The 21,069-nt window shown below is 42.0% G+C and overlaps 1 protein-coding gene across 22 annotated transcripts in view; it reads right to left on the bottom strand.

The window, feature by feature from the left end:
• The window catches only part of ANK2 (ankyrin 2), a 322,811-nt gene that overhangs the window by 86,576 nt on the left and 215,166 nt on the right, over window positions 1–21,069 (bottom strand). For 19 of the 22 annotated variants that reach the window (XM_083459163.1, XM_083459178.1, XM_083459166.1 and 16 more), the window contains 7 exons: window positions 19,162–19,260; window positions 13,735–13,920; window positions 12,992–13,015; window positions 11,764–11,862; window positions 8,629–8,727; window positions 1,604–1,702; window positions 725–922 (listed from right to left, as the gene is read on the bottom strand). In XM_083459163.1, coding sequence (XP_083315289.1) covers window positions 725–922; window positions 1,604–1,702; window positions 8,629–8,727; window positions 11,764–11,862; window positions 12,992–13,015; window positions 13,735–13,920; window positions 19,162–19,260 — 804 coding nt within the window. The remainder of the gene's footprint in view (window positions 1–724; window positions 923–1,603; window positions 1,703–8,628; window positions 8,728–11,763; window positions 11,863–12,991; window positions 13,016–13,734; window positions 13,921–19,161; window positions 19,261–21,069) is intronic. The other 3 variants (XM_083459168.1, XM_083459171.1, XM_083459169.1) reach the window with 1 other exon arrangement.

The following is a 21,069-nucleotide window of genomic DNA, read 5'->3' as shown; positions in this document are numbered from 1 at the left end:
AAACATTGACGCTCACCATAATACAAACTATTTTTGAAATGGAGTGGACCTTACAAATAGTTTGCTGTGAGGCAAGGGAGGCTTGGAGGGAGGAGGGGGTTGGGAGGGGAAGAGAAGCCCAAAGCCACCTGCTAATAGATCTAGTTTCCTTGCCTCCCCTCAAAAAGGCTGCAACCTCCTACAAGCAAATATGAGTTCAGTGTGAACATACCTACTGAATTAGAATTATTAGGCAGTGGCAGAGACTGCAATGTTTAGAATCACACATTAGAACCATTAGATTGTCATTTGCGTAGCTCACTACACACTCCTTTCAATACAGAATGCAATGTGTACCCCTTTATTGCAGGGAGCAATGGGGAACCCCCTGAAGAGGTAGAAACTGCATGCACACATGAGAGTTCGGACAGTCACAAGAAGCAGCTGGATCAATGTGACTGTGGCTCTCTGCAGATGCTCCCCCTCCACATGAACACTGAATGTGTGGAGCAGGAAGGGGAACCATGTGCTTGCTGGCTTCAGCCCTGGCATCTGTAGTCCAAGAGGCCCTGCCCCCATAATGCCCATGCAAGCTGCATGGACACTGGGGGCAGAGGCAGTAGGCATGCTAACATCAGGGGTAGAGATCAGTAAGCACTGAGTCCTTTTCATGCATTCACTGCATGTGTGGAGGAGAATGTCCAAAGACCCCTTGCGTTCCAGTAGAGGTACAGGAAAGGTTTACCAGAGCACGAGCATTTGGATTTGCTCTCTTGTCCAGCAGAAGTTTGGTGACACGATAGTGGCCACAGTGTGCAGCAACATGGAGGGCAGTCAGGTAATCCAGCGTGACATCATCGACAGGAGCTTTGTGCTGCAGTAGGTGTTTGACACACTCCACGTGGTCACCTTGGGCTGCCATATGAAGCGGAGAGAGTCCATTCTGCACAAGACATAAGACCAAAGTTCAAAACTGCACCAGACTCACAGGTCTTACATGGTCTTACATGGAGCCCACTGAAATTAATAGATATGACCGATTTATGCCCAATAATGTGAGCACCCTTGCTGCAGCAGAAGAATTTCAAAATAACTTACAAACCCTACTGGAATAGTAAAAACACAGCACACTGACTAGGAATTGCCCAATTATTTGGTTAGAAGGGGTACACAACCCTCAAGAATATCTGCACATTTGCTTGGAATGCACCCATGGAGGGCAAACAAGGGAATGCTCCTGTATCCCTAATTTGGACCCAACCTGCTGTCTACCACATTTCCAGCAATGTGAATTGAACAAGGTTCGTCTGAGATATTCTCATGTGGCTTTGTTGAACACACTCCTGGTTGTGGGAGAAAATGCAGGAAAACATTCCTATACATAAAGAACAGTACAAAAGCACTAATCTAAGTTAGACCTCATTCTCCAGGCTGGTGTGTGGCGGCCTGAGTTAAAGTCTACTTGTGTTTATGTGCAGGAATCCAGCAGAGTATTGCTATATATGTCTGTACCACAATTTACTCACATTCCAGATTTTATGCTTTATGCATAAGTACTGTAATCTACCTTGATATTTCAAAACCAGACAAATGTCTAAGGCCTCTTCTATTGTGAGTTACCCACCTTGGTCCTGGCAAGCAGTGGAGCACCTCGTTCTAGGAGTAGTTCTACAACCTGGTCGTGTCCACTTCGTGCAGCGCAGTGAAGTGGAGTCAGTCCATCCTTTAAAAAAGCAAAAACAGTGAAATGTTTATCATACCCAACACTCTTGTGCTCATGGAATACAGTATTCTGCACCTACGAACACCCCCCCCAAAAAAAAACCACACCTGCAGCAAAATTGGGCCTTTAATGTGAGGAGTATTGTTGGGGTACTAATTGTCACTCAAATCACATGGTATCATTCAAGGTCCATCACCACTTATGAAGATGTGGCATGAAGAGACATTACAGAATTCAGGTAACCAAAGCGATCAGCTGCCACTCTCCCTATCCCCATGGGCATAATTATTTCCTAGCAGCTTCCACATGGCTGTGGTAATGTACACCAGTCCCCTGTTCTTAAGCAGAAGAAAGAGAAGAAGCATTTTCTGCCAATATCTTTCTCCACTATTTTGGAATACCTGTGTTGCCTCAGGTTACTTTTGAAACAGGGGTAAAAAACACAGTGCTGCGGAGGTTTGGGCAAGGGGGGAACTAAAAGGGCAATAGACCTTAAAAACATAACATAGAATCAACAGTGGAAGAAGCCTTAATTTAAGGCTGAAAAGCAAGCAGGCCCTAACAACCATTTGGCAAACTTGCTGTGACAGCACCGTCTCTTTGCTGCAGAAGAACATCCTGTCCCAAAGCACTTGCAAGGCTTCTCTGCCACTGAACATGACGGTTAGCAAAAGACAAGTCTATGAAAGATTTAGAGAACTGAGTGCATCCTAGGTGACTCCAGACCTCGGAGAGCAAAGAAACGTGGAAGGAATAATTGTGTTCAAAGTAAACTCTGAAGGACACTGCTATATGAAGGAACAGAAGGAAGGCACACAAAAGAACATAAATTTACCCAAGTCATATTGGATGTTGTTTTTGTATAGATTTGCAAACATACCCGTGAACTCCATAGGACACAATTCAACAAGAGTTACTTGCAACTAAGTACTGAAATCTATGGAATAGAACTTAAGGCTTAATGACCTCTGTAGTCCATGCATTCAGAACCCTGAGGCTGGATTACTGAAACACACTCTATGGGGGGCTGCCCTTGGGCATGAACCAGAAGCTCCAGCTGGTGTGGAATGCAGCAGCCAGACTGCTGATGGCAGTACGTGACCAACAACATGTGACATGACTGGTAAAACACCTGCACTGGCTGCACATCTATCAAAAGATCAGGGAATGCTGATTTCAGGAAGGCTTTTGACAAAGTCCCCCATGATATTCTTGCAGGGAAGCTGGTACCATGTGGGTTGAACATGGTAAATGTTAAGTGGATTTGTAGATAATTGGCTGACCAAACCCAAAGAGTTCACTAACGGTTCCTCATTATCCCGGGAAAAAGTGACAAGTGGGGTGCTGTAGGGTTCTGTCCTGGGCCCATTGTTGTTCAACATCCTGATAAATGGCATGGGTGGGGGATTGAGCAGATGACACCAGACTGGGAGGGGCAGCTAATGCCACAGAAGACAGAATTTGGATTCAAGATTACCTTAACAGATTGGAAAACTGGGCCCAAACTAACAAAATGAATTTCAATAGGGACAAATGTAAAGTTCTACATTTAGGCAGGAAGAACCATCTGCAAAATTATAAAATGGGGGCACCTGACATTCCAGTAGCACATGTTCAAAGAATCTAGGGGTCTTAGTGGACCACAAGCTTAACATGAGTCCAACTCATTAGAAACAGCCAGCATGGTCAATTGTCAGGAATGATAACAGCTATTCTCCAGCAACATTTGTCATGCCACAGGTTCCTACCCCTAGCAGCAAAATAAATCCTTGTTAGATGAAAGTCACTTGACTGCTGCAGTTACAGCTTCTGGATCCCAGAAATACACTGAAAGTAGCAAAACCAGAATAATAGCCCATTGTAGCCCTGGTGTAGCTCCTCTTTGGCACCAGTGGCTAGGAATGAACAGTGGGGCAGTGGTTTCCTGTAATCAAAGGGATCTCAGTTCTCCCACTGCTGAAGGTGCTGCCATGAAACTTCTAGCTTGTTTTGTAGAAGCACAACTTCACTGCTTAACCAAAGAATGTCTAAAATATAGGGTAGAGACACAAGGGAAATAATTTATTCCCCTGGTTCCCTGTTTGGGGCTCTAATACAAAATGAGAAATCCACCTGAGACAAGATAAAAGCTGTACGGTACATGCTGCTACCTTACAGGCCCACGTCCTCAGTCAAACCAGTAAAGGTGTAGCAAAGTAGCAAATCAAGCAAGCAAGCAAACACTTCCTCTCTCCTTGCCCAACATAATCTCAAACATATTATTGCAATAACCGTTTCACATAAGCTTCTATTATTACTGTGGACATGGCAGTGAATTGCGAATGAGATTTGTAAAATAACTTTTTGAAACTAGGCATAACAATCTGACATAGCATTTTTTTATTCATGACCGATCAATTCTTCCAGGTATTTAACTCGTAAATTAATGTTTATGCTTATTTTTTCCCCTTAACAGTACTGCCAGTTTACATAAAACTTTATTAAATGAGTGTTGGCATCTTAAGATTGTTTAATGTATTATTTGTGGGGATGGCCATTTTGTCCCCCACGATGCCATCTCAATGCCATGGAGTGCCAGGTCAGTGGTTGTTGCCATTGCTGGCAGCAGCAACATGCACACATATTTCCAAACAAACAAACAAAATTAAGGGGTGGGGAGATAATTGAACCCCATCCACTGCTGGATAATTGTCCTTCCTGCTGGAAAAAAGCGTGAAATGGTTGCCCTGAATACTCTGCTCACCAACAGGTTGGAGAATTTTGAGAGGCCATTTGTGCACAGCTGTGCCTTTAAGGTAACCCTGTTCCCTACCTATCTTCGCATGGCAACTGAAACCTGGTGACAATATGTACACCCTTCAAATAGTGCCCTATCAAGGCACAGGCTTCAAGTGTCCTGAAATGAGAAAACCAAAATATGGAGTACAAGAGCAGTGCTCAGCTTCAGTGTGAAAACAGAGCTCATTACTGAATCATGAAAAACCCACTCAGATTAAACCACAATGAGCCCCACAGTGAGGAAAATTAAATGATTCTGGGAGGACATAATTTTTTGACCAAGCCTGCTATTTCTGAATTCCTGTTTTGATCTGTCTCATTTTCTTCCTTCATTTATTTAGTTTTAGTTTTTTTTAACAAAACGTATATACTGCTTGATTGAAAAATACCCAACTCTAGACAATTTACAAATGCACATCTGTTTTTACAATGCTGTTTAACAGCTTCTGTGGGTCTGTTTTATAGTTTTTATATTATTTTTGTATACTGCTGGGAGATTTTTCAATTTTAAGCAGTTTATAAAAGCTTTCAAATAAATTAATGAATAAAGAAGGAATCTCTTCAAATAGCTGTACCTGAATTCAGATCATCTCACCAGTTTGTGACTCGTGAGGTGCTCTACATCTCACTGAGTCATGCTGCCAGCTGTAGGACTCTACTGACAGATTCACTTCTTGCCAAAATTCCAGTCCGTTTGATGGCCAGGTCCTATTTTCTGTCTACAACCAGGAAGCAGAGCAACAAGAGTACTATGGCAAATCTCTGGGGCCTTATAAGCTTTACAGATAGCAGGCGGCCTTGTTCATCAGTTCAGCAATTGTCAGCTGTTCCCTAAGAAACAAGTGTTTTGGACCTAGAAGTGGAAAGTCCAGGAAAGGCAGAAATCCAGAGGCTGCTCTGATTTCTGCTCAGTAAGCACACCATCAAAAGCCAATTCTGAGGGAGCATTTTCTTTCAGTTTAACAGCAACATTCAGTGGGTTTGTGTTTAACTGCAATCACCCAAGAGATATATTGGGAAGGCCCTTAAAGAAACATAATTAGAATTTATTAATAAAGTCTGCCGGTGATAATTTTGCACATTCTGTCAAAATAATAAAGCCTTTCCTTGAGTTTAAGTGTGATTTTCCCTGGTTTTGTATTGTTCACTCAGATACCATCTTCGTTTTCTGCTGTTTGCCACATTTTTCTTAACAGCAGAATGCCTGTGGCTAAGGTTCTGGCCATAGAAAATAAGGAGAAGCACATTCTCTGTATTGCACTTAAACCAAAAATTTAAGCTGCTCACAGCCTCGCTTCCTCCTTCTGAGCCCTATGGTCATATCATGAGTTAACATGCTTCTTAAACCACACAAGTGGGGAAAACTGTAGTGTGTGAGCTGAAATGGAGAAACAGTAGGAGGTAATTGTCCCCTCCAGAAACTGCCTTGTTTGTAATGTGCAGTTTGGCTTCCAAGTCCCATCTACCAGGTAGGGTGCAATGTTTGAAGCCAAAAGAGGAGGCAGCAGCATTTCTGGTTGTTTGGAGTGGGGTAAAAGTAAAGGTAAAGGGACCTCTGATCATTAGGTCCAGCCGTGACCGACTCTGGGGTTGCGGTGCTCATCTCGCTTTACTGGCCGAAGGAGCCGGCGTACAGCTTCCGGGTCATGTGGCCAGCATGACTAAGCTGCTTCTGGTGAACCAGAGCAGCACACGGAAACGCCGTTTACCTTCCCGCCAGAGCGGTACCTATTTATCTACTTGCACTTTGACGTGCTTTCAAACTGCTAGGTTGGCAGGAGCAGGGACCGAGCAACGGGAGTTCACCCCGTCGCGGGGATTTGAACCGCCGACCTTCTAATCGGCAAGTACTAGGCTCTGTGGTTTAACCCACAGCACCACCCGCGTCCCTTTGGAGTGGGTTACAAATTGCTAAATCACTGGGATATAAAGGTGCTTTTCTATTCACTTCTCCAATTGACAAATGGCAAAGCTAGACTCACTGTATCCTTGAAAACTGGCAAGTGTCACATCATTCCTATTTGGTTTTTTATTGCTCTATTTAGTTATGGCCATAGCTAAGCAGACAGAGCAAAGGTAAAACAAAGAGGACGTAAACGGATCAAAGCCTGACACAAGGACACCACACAATAGCGTGACACTGACAAACAAAACCACAAAGCTCTGGAATCTCCCACACTGAGAAGCTGTCAGCAGTGTCCTTGAGAATGAAGAGAAAGGACAGTGCTAAACCTGTGCAAATGAGGGTGCCAGTGCTTTGGGACACTCACTAGGTTCTGTGTGGGTGTCTGTGTGCTAGCAGCTTTGAGCGACACTCCCAGCTGACAGGGGTGATAAGCCAAACAATGAAAGACTTTTAAAATTAGATTCTTTGTGAGAAACTGGAGGTGGTCCTGTACAGATCACATATGGCAAGGCTGCACTTTGATCTAGCCAGTTGAGCAATATAGCATGTTCAAAAGATAGGGAATAATGTATAACAAATTAAAAGTGTGACCAGAGCAATCACATTGTACTTTCATGCTTGGATAGAATAGGTGCCTAAACTGCGATTCTAAAATACTTTTGTCTGTAACTCTGTCCCAGAACTGAAGCTTCATTAATCAAAAAGGACATTTGCTTGCTCTCGCCTACCTTTCATACACAAATGAATCTCTCTCTCTCTCTCTCTCTCTCTCTCTCTCTCTCTCTCTCTGTGTGTGTGTGTGTCTGCAGTACACAACTGTTTGTTTTTCTACACTAGTATGCAAACACAGTGTCCAATACTTCAACCAGCAATTATTTGCCAGGGCCACAGACCATTTTTCAGCTCTAAGGTCTTTCTCTTTTACTTCTAAATAAATCTTAAAACCAAAATAAATTATATCTGTTGAATTCAAGATTAGCATTCTGCTTGTGGTTTCTCAGTTACTGTTAGGACAAGTCCGCTCACGCCTTTTGGTGCTGCAGCACTGCAGGATGGAGGAGGCTTCACTGGGGCCCCGGCGGAGGAATTCAATCTGCAGTGCCCTTCCTGATGGGAGGAGGGGGCATAAGCCCCCGCCACCTATCAGTAACCAGATCCTAGCCTGCACCCTGCTTTGGCAAATGGAGGTACAGGCTGGGACCTGGGCTGTGCCAGTGTGCGGAGCTGATGGAGCCAATGGTGGGCTTCCTTCGGAGTCACCCCTTGTCCATTTAAGCAGTCTACACCTGGGGCACAGCCTGTTTGTTCCTGTGCCAGGTTTCCTCACCCGCCCACCCATGGTTTACGCTGCTAATCAATGACTCTGCTGTGGCTACAGTGGTTGCCGTTCTTTATGGAGCCGGGTAAGAATTTGCCCACCGGACTAATTGGCTCTGGTCTGGTGGGTTTTGCCTACCTCATAGCAATTGTCATAACTGGTTGGGCATTGGGGCAATCCTTTGTTTTGGACGGAAGGGAGGTTGTAGTCTCTGCCTGCCCCTGGGCCAGGGCTGAAGGTGGCGGTCCCCGCAGGGGTCACCCTATTTGATGTTAAGTCTTAGGAACCCCTGACTGGATTGACCATGTGTCACTTTCGGCAGGCGGGCCGGAAGTATTTAGATTGCCCTATGCCCAAGCCAAACCTCTTCCATCCGTATTCAATAAAGTTGTGGCCTGTTTTGACCCAAAACCAGTCTTATTGGTCTCTTATTTATATGGGTTGGTGTATGGGAAGTTTGATGCCTTGTCCTGCAATCATATCTTCCTTGACTTGTTAACAGTCTATAATTAATTCTAGGAACTCTTGGAAGTTTTGCTGAGAAGTTCAACAAGAGTGGACAGCTTCCTCTGTAAGATGACGTGGCACTGAATAAAATTTTGAGGCATCACTTAAGTAAAGTGGCAAATGTGAAGCAAGAGCGTTCAGTATCCAAAGTTTTTGCTCCATGGACAGAAGGAATTACCATCATAGAGTTACTCCTTTCATGAGTAAAACAACCTCTTCAATGAGTGGAAATTCTCCTTTCAGTCACAGAACAAAATCTTTGGACTCAAGACTTGAATGCAAACAATGGCTTCCTTAATGGCTACCTCTAAAGGAATGCATATTGCTGTTCATATTTCTGATCCCTGCATAAACCAACAAAGAAACAGAAGGGGGGAAGGAGGTGCAGGGCGACATTCAGGGAATAGAAACACTCACCCTGGTTTTGGCATCGATCTGCCCTCCACGATCCAACAAGAGCTTCACCATGTTTGTGTTTCCCCTTTTGGAAGCCACATGCAGTGGGGTGATTCCATTCTACACCATGAAAAGAACAAACAAAAAGCATGATGGACTTGAAGAGGTTCAATGGGGATGGCTTTGCGTTTTGACATGATACAATATAGAAGATGCATCACAGCATACAGAAAACAGTTAGCACTGTCCTATCTTGAGAAAAATATTCATAGCAATAATTTGCAAATGCTGTTAAATGGAACTAAAATATATGCATTTTTTATAACTATAAATCTGATCTTTGTTATGTTTTAACATTTTGTTTGAATAAACTGAAGTTTACTACAACAGTTCTAATTCATGAGAACTGGGAAGGGGCGGCAATTTTGTATGGAAGACTTCACTTATCTTCATTTAGTAACTAATGAAATTTCAATTGTTAATCAGTATAATTACTTAATTTGAATGCAATAACGCAGGTCCAAATGTTCCTGTTGATGTATGCACAAAAATCTCATGAGAGTAATATGCCTACATAATTTCAAATGTGCACTTTTAAAGGGTATTTTGTGTATCTTCAGGAGGTTCTTCACTGATTTACTAAGTAGCAACAAAAACATTCACCAAACATCGAACATCACATTCACGCTGTATGCAAGACAAATAAATCAATATTCATAACATACTGGTGTGCTTAAATATACAGCAACAATCATAGCACATTAGCTAAGACACAATGAAGCCTATTATTGTAACAAATATCAGCATTAAAAAGGTCCTAATTAGGTGGGAAGGTTTTGTCTCATCCTTCATTTTTTCCAATTGTCATTGCACATATTTCAGCTGTGGGTTAGGTCTCTTGGTAGAAAACAGGAAAAGCAATCCACAGAAATATATTAAGATGCAGGTGTTTAGTTTGTACACATTATTTTATTATTTTCTACATTTTGTTGTATGGTGGGTTTTTTGTATTTTCTGTCTACTATTTTTTAAATTGTATCTTAATTGCTCCTTGCTAAATTGTTAGTCATCCTGGGAAAACCCTGTTGAAGGTGTGAGATAGAAACCATGTAAATAAATAAAATATTAAGAAGAGGCAAACCTTAAAACCTTATTCATTTGTGCATGCAGCAGCCAAGGCTGACCATACATAGCCCTTTCAGGGAATTGTCAATCAAGCTTTCAGCAGTTCAGTGGCAAGATGGGGAAACAATTCTAATTAATAGCTCAATTCTATGCATGCCTCCTCAGAAGTAAGATCAGTCGGATTTCCTCCCAGGACTGTAGCTTAAATACATCTCCTTGTCCTGAACAGCTGTTATGTGTACATAGTCCCAGCAGCTGGGATGCAGGGAGGGAACATGGACAGGACCCTGTAGAGCAGGTGTGGGGAATCTTTTTTCAGTTTGAGGACCACATTCTCTTGAGGGGAACCTTCTGAGATCCACATGCCAGTGACAGGCAGAGCTAAAGACAAAAGTGGGTGTAGCAATGGATGTGACTCTTACCTTGGCAAGGTAGGCTGAATTACAGACATGCAAAAAGCAGGGGTTTTGTACACCCACACCTCTCCATCCAGCAAGCAAGAAGCATTATTACAAATAAGGACACAATCCAGCCAGGTGAAAACACCCAGGTAGGCACAGAGCAAGGCTGATGAGGAGTGCAGGGAAAGCATGGGGAATTTGCCTAGGGAGAGGACCAATTGCCTGACACTGATTTATTTCTTTTTGATGATGGTGATATTGATTTCCCACTTAAAAGATACTCAAAGTGACTGACAAAATTTGTCAAAACAAAACAACCCTTTTTAATCATCAACATCCAGTGAAAGTTTAAAAGCCCACATAAGCATGTTACAGTGGTGCCTCGCAAGACGAAATTAATCCGTTCCGCGAGTCTCTTCGTCTAGCGGTTTTTTCATCTTGCGAAGCACGGATATTAGCGGCTTAGCGGATTAGCGCTATTAGCGGTTTAGCGGCTATTAGCGGTTTAGCGGCTATTAAAGGCTTAGCGGATTAGCGGCTAAATGGCTATTAGCGGCTTAGCGGCTTAGAAAAAGGGGGGGAGTGGAAAAAAATTGGAACACTCGCAAGACGTTTTCGTCTTGCAAAGCAAGCCCATAGGGAAAATCGTCTTGCGAAGCAGCTCAAAAACGGAAAACCCTTTCGTCTAGCGGGTTTTCCGTCTTGCGAGGCATTCATCTTGCGGGGCACCACTGTACCATATACATTTAATTTGGGATAGAAGCCTATACATTGTTTCCTGGAAGGAAGCCCCATTGAGAACTCAGTGGGACTTGCTTTTGAGTGGACATGTTTAAGATGGCACTGTTGCTGAATTAAAAGGCACACTCACACTGCAAAAGTACTTTCCGCTGCCTGTTGTAAAGCAACTAGAGAAGGAGCCAGAAGGATCGCTTCTAGAGGAAGGGTGCGGTACAAATCCCATAATAAATTAAAACATTCCATAAAGCAGGTGCCACAGTAGAAAAGGCTCTGTTCCTGGCTAACCATCGTATACTCAGTGGCAAGTGACACAGAACAGGGCCTTCAATGTTACCTACAGCATTCAAGTAGGACATTCATATGAACAAGGAAGTTATTAAGGAAGCGTAGAAATACGTGTGCAGAAGCCTGCTTCTATTTGCATATGGCTAGTAGCTGAACTCCAATGTGAACAGTATATACTACATATCTTAAGCATTAAAGAATATTAAAGAGTTGGCGCTTGTTGTGTGCAAAGTACATATGTGAACAGAGTAATGAGCATAAGGTATTTGCTACAACACAGCTTTTTTAAGTATGCCAGAAGTTATATTAATAATTCAATTAATGTGTTTTGAAGCATGTGCATGAAATTTACATTCTTTCCCTCTACCTATAAGTGTATTGTGTAAAGATAATTTATTACAGTCCGATACTTTGGAAAAAATGGGTTATTTGTTGCAAGAATAAATGTAAGAATCATTTACTTTTCATAATTTTTCAAAACAGACTTGTAAATGATTTTTTGTTTTGTTTTAATTTGGACATTTAAAGAAAGTTCATAGAATCAATCATTGACCTCCCTCCTTTCATTGTTCTCTCAATGCACAAAAAAGCAAATCATCCATACCCTTGCTGTGAAGTCTACAACAGCTCCTCGGTTGAGTAGAAGTGTTGCTACATTAACATTTCCATAGTGTGCTGCTATGTGCAAAGGTGTGAATCCACTCTGCAAAAAAGAAACGGTCTTAATCAGAATGCACCAATTTTTACATAAGGAAGCATTTAACTTTTTAAAACTAGAGAAACATTAACCCAAAGCACACACCCCCCGTGCCAACCTATTATTATAAACAGAAGAATTAATGTTACTACTTCCTGCAACAGGTAACCAAAAGCATTATTTTCCAGTTTAATATCTGGGGTTTTTCCATTTCTATTAATGCAGACAACAACAAAGCAACCTTCTCTGGGTCTTCTACCAATGAAAACTACAATCCCCTTGATTCTAGCAAGAAACAATGTTCCTAAGCATGCTCAGAAGAGTCACTTCACCACCTGGACTTCCCCAGCTCATTTGACCTAACTAACAATGAGGCAAGCTTTCACCTGGCACAAGTCCCCTCCCCTCACCATGGTCTCCTTGCAAAGAGGCCTATTCTGTCTGGGTTTCCTAATCGTTCCTTAAAAGCCCTCATAAAACCCTTCAAAGTTTTGATAGCATATGATCACAAAACCCAGATGGTTCTTGAGACCAAATGGAGACCCTTGCCAATTCATTTCCATGGCAAATTTAAGTATTGCTTTGGTTAGAAGATTAATGTTTTTTTTTCACCAAAGCGTATTAGAATAATGGTACAGTATAACAGCTACAGTAGAAAATATTAAACTGTACACAATCTCCCAGTGATAGATTTGAGGCTACTCTTCATTTAAAACCTCCATAAATGCCTGACATAAAATTAAAAGAAACATTTTACCTCAATACCTATGAGGGGGTTCCCACTGGGATCTCTTCATTTATCAATAACCAACAACTACCCACAGGAACCATGCTGCAGATTAGCATTAATGGAGTCATGGCCTTATATTACATGCAATTACTCTGTATTTCAAATTATCCCCATAGGCCTACTCCCATTTCTAATTCCCAGTTCTTGTTATCTAAAAACATTCTCCACCATCTCAAAAGAACAAGGAAAGAAAAAACATCAAAGCAGAGGATAAAATATACATTTTTGTCATTGGTGCACATTTAGAAATGACATTTGGTACAGTTTGAACTGTAAATGACAGGAAAATGCAGCAATTATCTGGGGGAGGGGGGAGTAGATTAACAAAACTGTTGTTTTTGGTACCTCAGTTGTCCTATTCACCATCATCTGTTGCAGCATGTTTTGGAAAAAAGAGGAAAGATATTACAGATTGGCAGAAAGACAGAGGCCTAAATTGTTCGCTGAAATGAATTATTTTGTTGTTATGGGAGAAAGCCTGAGCCAGTATTCAATTTAACTGTATGCAACCCACATTCTCTTGGGCCACAAACCAGTTTCCCACTCAACAGCAACACTGCTTCAGCTTCCCCCTTCCCCACAAGATTGTCAGATTTACAAAGACTGAATTTGATATTAACCATGTGTTAATTGGACTACATATTCAAATGCAAAAACTGTCAAACACCCTTACAAAGTCAGCAAAAGAAAAACTTAGAAACTGAAGAGCGATTTTTGTGCCTTTGAAAATCTAACCCGTTTCCTCCTGCAGTTCTACACTAAACAATAGAGCTTTTATTGCAAATACAGGTTTCAGCAACAGCTACTAGAAGAGGAGCATTATTATTTGCATAGCGCCACTTAACAAAAGTAGACGTTTCTTTTTTGGTTACCATGTAAGATGTTTTACATGTACACTTAAAAAGTGCAACATGTGAATGCAGAAAAACATCTAAATTGTTTAAGGAGCTACTAAAGATTGTTGTTTCTTCTCAGTGATACATCTGAGTTTGTCCTGCATAAAGGACAAAACAGGCCCTGGACATCCCAGTTTTTAGTACGATTACCAATACTGGAGAACAAGGAGGGGGAAACAAGCGTATTTTTACCTTAGATTGAACATCAGCATTGTGATCATTCTGGAGCAGAAGAGCTGCTGATTTGGTGTCATCTTTCCTGGCAGCAATGTGCAATGCCGGCAACCGGACTTTCCCTTTAGTGTCATTTTCTAGAAGGATGGCTACTGCCTGATTGTGTCCTTGCTGCAATGCAACCGCCAATGGAGTGAAGCCGTCCTGTTGCAGCAGAAAATAAAACATTCCACATGAAGCCAGAACCCATATAAAGAGCTCCCACAAAGAGGTGTGTTGTACTTCAACATGCAACATTTTATTAGCCACCTAGCGATATCTTAAACTCTGGCAACCCACCAAACACTCCAGAGAGGCCCATCTCCAAACGTATTTACTACTGAATTTCACGTCTGTTCAAAAATAATGTTAAAAACATAGGTGGTATTTTCAAGGCTGATGTTACAGTGGTGAGTTATTTGGCCCATATACCACTGACAGTTGAATGTTGCTGGTGCTCTTTGGGATTGTTTTTTTTATGCTGGTGGTTTTTTATTGTTAGTTACTGATGATGATTGTAATTTAGCTTTTGTATATTAATTGGAAGTCACCAATCAACTATTATGTACAGTCATACCTTGGGTTACGGATGCTTCAGGTTGCGTTTTTTCAGGTTACGGGCGCTCCAAAACCCGAAAGCACCAGAACGGGTTACTTCCGGGTTTCGGAGGTCGCGCATGCGCAGAAGTGCTGAATTGTGCTTTGCGCATGCGCAGAAGCACCAAATCACAACTGGCGCAGACACGCCACTGTGGGTTGCGAACGTGCAACCCGAGTGTCCACTGTATTACGATAACTAATAACTCACATATGCAATAATAATATTTGGTTGTGAAATGGCATGCTAGGCAAGTCTTATTTTTTACCCTTTATAATTTAAGCATGGCAAACAAAGTTGGAAAAAAGTTTGTATCAGTTCAGGGGAAGATGCAGGAAAATGTTTCTGCTAGACACAATTTAGAACACTTGTTTAAACATGTGGAAGGGAGAGTTGAATTTCAGACCTTCAGGTGGAAGACTGAGCCTTGGAGCTCAAAGGGTGTTGCCTGGTTGAACACAGGGCGGAACAGATGAGTGCTTGGCAGGCTAGAATAAGGTAATGTGCTCCAGGTCAAGGGTAGAGCCTGGGAGACATGGAGATGGAGCCAACAGAAAAAGCCCAGGCGAAGAATGAGAAATAAGCACAAAGATGGTCCAGAGAACCAGTCCCTTTCCTTCATGTCTCACATCCAGAGATTCAGTGCATTTTCCTGGAGGCCTTGAAAAGAAGGTTAAAAGCCTGATCTTTGTGGAAGGGACAGAACTCAGTAGTAAAACATCTGCTTTTCACATCCAAGGTCCTCTGACATCTCCAGGTAAGGCTGAAAGAGACTGAAACGCTGGAGAGCTGCTGCCAGTCTATGCATATGGACCATTGGTACCTATGTTTGAGTTAGGACTGGGATATAGGAACCCTTGTGTAAAGGCTTATGTGCCACAGCTCAGTGGTAAACCACATAGGGTGTCCTTTTTTACAGAGAGCAGGCCTCTATTTGAAGGAGCTCTTTGTCTGAGGACTGTCTAGTCCTAAGGAGCCACAAAAAGGGAGAGCATACACATCAACAATGCACTAAAGTTGTCCATCAACAGTTAGTAACACCTGATCAGCAGACTGAGCAGGCACACAAGTCCCCTGGTGTCTTCCCCATTATGGTGAGATGTACTGTATTTCTGTTTAAATTATAGTGAATGTTTCTAAATTTGCATCTATATGTATAAATTACCATATGCAAAATGTACTCTTCTGTTCTCCTTTTTTAAATGCAAATCCTTTCTTTCACAATGCATAACTGATCATGCTAAAAACACATGTTTTGCAAGCAAAAGATTCAAGCTTCAGTCCCCAGGTAGGGCTGAGAAAGCTCTCTCTATGAAACCCTGAAGAACCACGGCTGGTCAACATATACATTACTTAACTAGACAGACTAATGACCTGACTCAGTATAAGGCAACTTTCGATGTTTCTTTCTATTTTCACTATGTGCGCTCAAATTCCAAAAGCAGCTTGCAATACAATTGAAGGAGGACTGTTTGGGATTAAAGTCCAAAATCCCCCTGGGCATACAGAAGGAATGATGAATTCCTGGACTGCAGCCTGTATGGTTGCTATCTAGTGTTGTCAATCTAGTGTCAGCTGTTTGAGGTAAAATTATAGAAAGCCTATCCTTTGGTTAGACCAACAGGAGAAAAGAAGGAGATGTCTTTTCAAAATAGGTGAGACTCAGTTGTGTTGGCTGGAAAGAAGGATTGTTTAAGCTCCACCTGGAAAGATGTGATTTGGCACCTCACTGTGCTTCCAGCACTAGCTTGGTCTTAAAAAGAGGACCCCACAACAGCTATTCCTAGGAGAACATGCTCACATCTCCAATATCATATTACAGTATTCTTAAGAGAAATGAATTAGTTTGTTTGGGGGGAGATGGAATCTACTGTAGATTATTAAACAACAACAGCAGAGAACTGGGGATTTCAAGATCAGCCAGTGACTCATTTACAAATGCTGTTTCTGCCTTGTTGCTTAGCAACCACACAGGATTTCATACTCTAGCAAAGCTGCAACAGTAACATGATCCTGGCCCATCCCAGCAACAGAAAGCATTATTTTAGGAACCACCATCAAATGCAATAGTATCCGCTGAATGAAAGGATAGAGAAAACAGCTGTTAACAAAGGCAGGCTTGGCTGGAGTGCAATGCTAATAAATGTCATACCATTCTGAATACCCTGGGGTGGGTTAACTCCATGCCGACGAGGGTGACAAATGCAGGGACTGATAAGGGACCACTTTTCACGGTTGCTAAAAGTGGAAGAGCTTCATGAAAACATGCAGATTTGTACATAGATCAACACTTTCTAAGTTTTTACAGTGGTACCTCAGGTTAAGTACTTAATTCCTTCTGGAGGTCCGTTCTTAACCTGAAACTGTTCTTAACCTGAAGCACCACTTTAGCTAATGGGGCCTCCCACTGCCGCCGCGCCACCAGAGCACGATTTCTGTTCTCATCCTGAAGCAAAGTTCTTAACTCGAGGTACTATTTCTGGGTTAGCGGAGTCTGTAACCTGAAGTGTATGTAACCCGAGGTATCACTGTACTTCTGTGGCAGACATTATAATACCATAATAGTAGGTTGGCGGAAGAGAGAACTTAAGTTAACATTGTGACTTTTGAAGGGACATGTGGGAGGTTAGAGTTATGGGTTTGCTGAGCCAGTGTGGGTTAGGTCTCATAGGTCATAATCTGTGCCTTACAAGGAGCCTGGAAGACAACGGGAATCCAGTGCAGATATCAGAGCACTAGCTAAACTAAGCCTCAATGCTCAGAGGAAGTAGACCACTGAATACTATATATGAGGAACGAGCAGTATGGGCTGTCAGCTTGCAGGAGACAACTTATTCAAATACTCCCAGTCAGATCCAGCAAGGCTCTTCTGAGATTATGTTCTTCTGCTAATGCAGCCCTGCTGAAGAGGTGGGCCACTGAATTCTGTACCAGCTGATGGTCTTCAAGGGCTACGCTACTCAAAATATCATTGCAGTTACCTTGTCATAACCTGAAGGGAGGGCCTTTTTGGTGGTGGTACCCAAGGTATGGAACTCCCTTCCCTCTTACTACTAATATTACTACTAGTTAAATTTATTACCCACCCTTCATCAGCAGGGCCCCATACACATTACAATGATTTGAAATTCAGTATTAAAAACATTAAAAAGAAATTATAGTGACTGGTATAGGGTGGGCCCTGAGTAATTAGCAGCACCAACTTAAAACTTTCAGGCATTTGCTGAGCATTAACACTGGGACCTCCTTAGTGAATTACTGTGTTGCTGGTTACTAAGATGATAATAATAATGATGATGATGATGATGATAATGATGATGTTATTTGCTTTCAAGTGTTGTATTTTTAAAATTATTTATGAACCCATCTCTGTGATAGTTGTTACAATGAAGAATGAGCTACATGTTTTAAACCAATAAATACTCTTCAAATGGGAGACCACAAGAAGAAATAATCTCTGGGTGATAATTGGTACTAATAGAATGAATATGTGACACCCTGTACAGCTAGGAACAAGTGACATTATGCCATGTTAACATCATATATATTACACAATCTCTATACATTAAAACTAAGCCCTCTGAAAGAACAAACAGTAGCCAGGAATCATTAAATTAGAGCTGTGCCTCTGCAAAAAGTGAGAAACGTAACTAAGTCTGGGTGACATCAGTGGAGTTAGTTTACTGTACTTTTTGACTTCTTCCTAGGCTCTATAACTCTGTCCATCATAGGCGCCGACTCCATGGGGCCTGAGGGGGCCCGAGCCCCCTCAAAAATTTGTTTGGGGGGGCTCCGTCCCCCCAATAATCTCGGGCGCCCCTCCAGCAGAGCGCCACCACCGCCCCTCCCCAGCCCAAAATGCACAGGGTCGGGCTGCATGCCTCCTGCCCTCCCTCCCGAGCAAAAGCTCCACCCAATTTCCTTCGGAGCTGATTAATAGGCGCAGCACGCTCTCCCCTATTCGCTCACGAGGAGGCGGCGCCACTTTATTTGCATATTCATGAGCTTATTTATTATTCATGAGCTTTCGTGGGCTCCCCCAATATTTTTTATAAGTCTGCGCCCCTGCTGTCCATACCACCATCCCTTTCAGCTCTGCTTGACTTCTTCCTCGCTCTCAACATGCTCCTTATTCACAAACTTTTCCTGATAAAGCTTCATGATGATCAGAAAGTGAAACATATTGTAACTTTATAGATGATCTGCCCCAAAGTGGGATCTCATTTGGTGAATGTTGAAAATAGTTCTATGGAGAGAGAAGGAATAACAGGGCCCTCTAAGAAAACTGGAGATTAAGGAACTGGCTGGAGTCAAGGTGTGAAAACAATGTGTTTGAAGTTTTCTAAGACCTGAGGGCCAGACTACAGGTTACACACAGTCATCTATTTCTTTTCTGTGATGGCTCTTTTAACTGAAAAGCAGCTTGAAATCTTCCATTGGGAATGGAAGAACAATGGACGAGGGTGGAAGATGCTGCATAACCCTTTCCCTTATTGCATGATGTGTGCTCAGAATGCCCCCCCCCCGCCAGCTGTTATCTCAACAGTTGAGGGAAAGTTGCACATCTTTCCCCTTGCAGATGAGGGAACAGCCTGAGGTAATAATCATTTTGAGCAAGTGAAGGGCAAGAAAGAAAGGATTAAGCAGCCCCTCCTTCCCAATGACAGCATTTGAGGCTGCTCTTAAGAGAAGTCAGGCTGAACTAAGAAACAGGAGCGTGTACCACGCAGATTCATCTTCACGGTTTTATAAAAGAAAAAGAAAAAGCCTATAGAAAGACCTGTAAATAAAAGATCCAAGTACTGTACCTCAGTAGCAGTGCTCTGGTTGGCTCCATTTTCAAGAAGATATTTCACTACTTCAATGTGGTTCTCTTGAGCTGCCATGTATAAAGGAGTGAAGCCATTCTAGGGGGAAACACAAACACAAAAAATAATAATTTCACTGAGGGCCTAAGGAATTATGACATCAAAACATGGATATTAAAAAGTAAAGCTCAGCTGCCATTTCCCAAGTAAAATGAAGCAGAATGGAAAAGAAAACCAACAAATATAAAGTTCTGCTGTTTTAATTAACAAGGTGTGCCATATAATAGTCTGTACCCATTTGCTGCTTCTTTACCAGATGTTTTGAACTACCGACTCCCATTTGGAAGATGGTAGCCCAAAACTTCTGGAGGACACTAGGTTGCAATAGAATGCATGTTTTCAAACTGCTGCATGAACAAGCCACTGAAATATGAACACTTTGGCTCTTTGGTAATGATTTAGTAACTCCACATAGCTTTTTATAGCTTAGTATCCCCTTGATATCTTTTTCATAGCATTTAAGGTAATTTGGTGTTCGCTAGGAGAATTCATTACTAGACTGCTTTCTATGTAGGAAAATGGGAATGTAAAACTGGCAATAAAATTTTATAAGCACTGACGAGGAAAGGGATAAAATATATTTATTTATTGCTTTTATTTAACTGGAGGCAGCCCACTGGGCACTATAAAACCATGGCCTCAAGAAAAACCGCAGAAATGGCGGAATTCTAAAATAATGTATAGAAGCTTATAGTATGTGACTTTTCAACAAAATGAGCCAATAGTATTGGCTACAACATGTGTTTAGCATTTGATTGATTCCAAAATTGTGCTGATCGTAGCACAACAGCAAATTAACTCTTACAAGTCATTGTTTCACTCAGTGCAAGGCCATAACATTCTGGATCACTACTAGTACAAATGGTTTAATATTTATGTGTATTTTATTTATTCATGAGTTCTATATATCTCCCTTTGCCAGTAGGCCTCCAAGTGGTTTACTTCAAAAACTGTATAAAACAATACTGTACAATAGAGACAATTCTATAATTGGAACTGAAATATGTGATTCAGATTCTTTGGAGAGGGTGCCAAAGCAACTCCTATCTGCCTTTCCCTGGATTCAATTCATACAATGCAGCGGATCACAAGAGATAGTTTTGAGTACAATATTTTAATATTGAGTAAAATGATTAATATTGATTAAAAAGAGTAAAATGATTTTATGAAGTTCCTAGAATTTTAATGAGTAAGCTTTGCAAATTGAAAGTGTGTCTTCCCAGCTCTCAAGCAGACTGAAACAAAGGCTAACTCTATTGAAAGAAAGGCTAGGCTATTGTTTTCCTACCTACAAGATGACATGGCCAACAGCCAGGTCAGGGGAGGCCTACATCATACTGGAAGAGCTTTATCAGCCAGTTGTTGCCATAGCAACACATATGTATCTGACCAATTCTTTAAACATGTAAATGGATTCCTAACTGACTTAGCCAGGCCCATTACATTAGCAAAATTTAACAGTACAGTGGTACATCTGGATGTGAATGGGATCCGTTCTGGAGCCCCGTTTGCATCCTGAGCAGAACGCAACCTGCCTCTGCACATCTGCGGGTCACGATTTGCCGCTTCTGAGCATGCGTGTGACATCATTTTGAGTGTCAGCGCATGTGCAAGTGGCGAAATCTGGAAGTAACCCGTTCCGTTACTTCTGGGTCGTTGTGGAACGCAACCTGAAAACGCTCAACCTGAAGCGTCTTTAACCTGAGGAATGACTGCACCTTCTACTACAGAGTACAGTCTTGCAGATACAAAACTAGAAGCTTAGTGGGAACCCACAGGAATCATCCAGACCAACCCCTCAATCCTTAAACAATACGGAAGGGTGTATAAAATGGTTGTATCAAGTTT

The sequence above is a fragment of the Podarcis liolepis genome (assembly GCF_965112155.1).
Source record: "Podarcis liolepis genome assembly, chromosome: 9".
NCBI classification, from domain to species: Eukaryota; Metazoa; Chordata; class Lepidosauria; order Squamata; family Lacertidae; genus Podarcis; species Podarcis liolepis.
The sequence above is the reverse complement of the archived record's forward strand: the minus strand, read 5'-3'. Positions and strand labels throughout refer to the sequence as shown.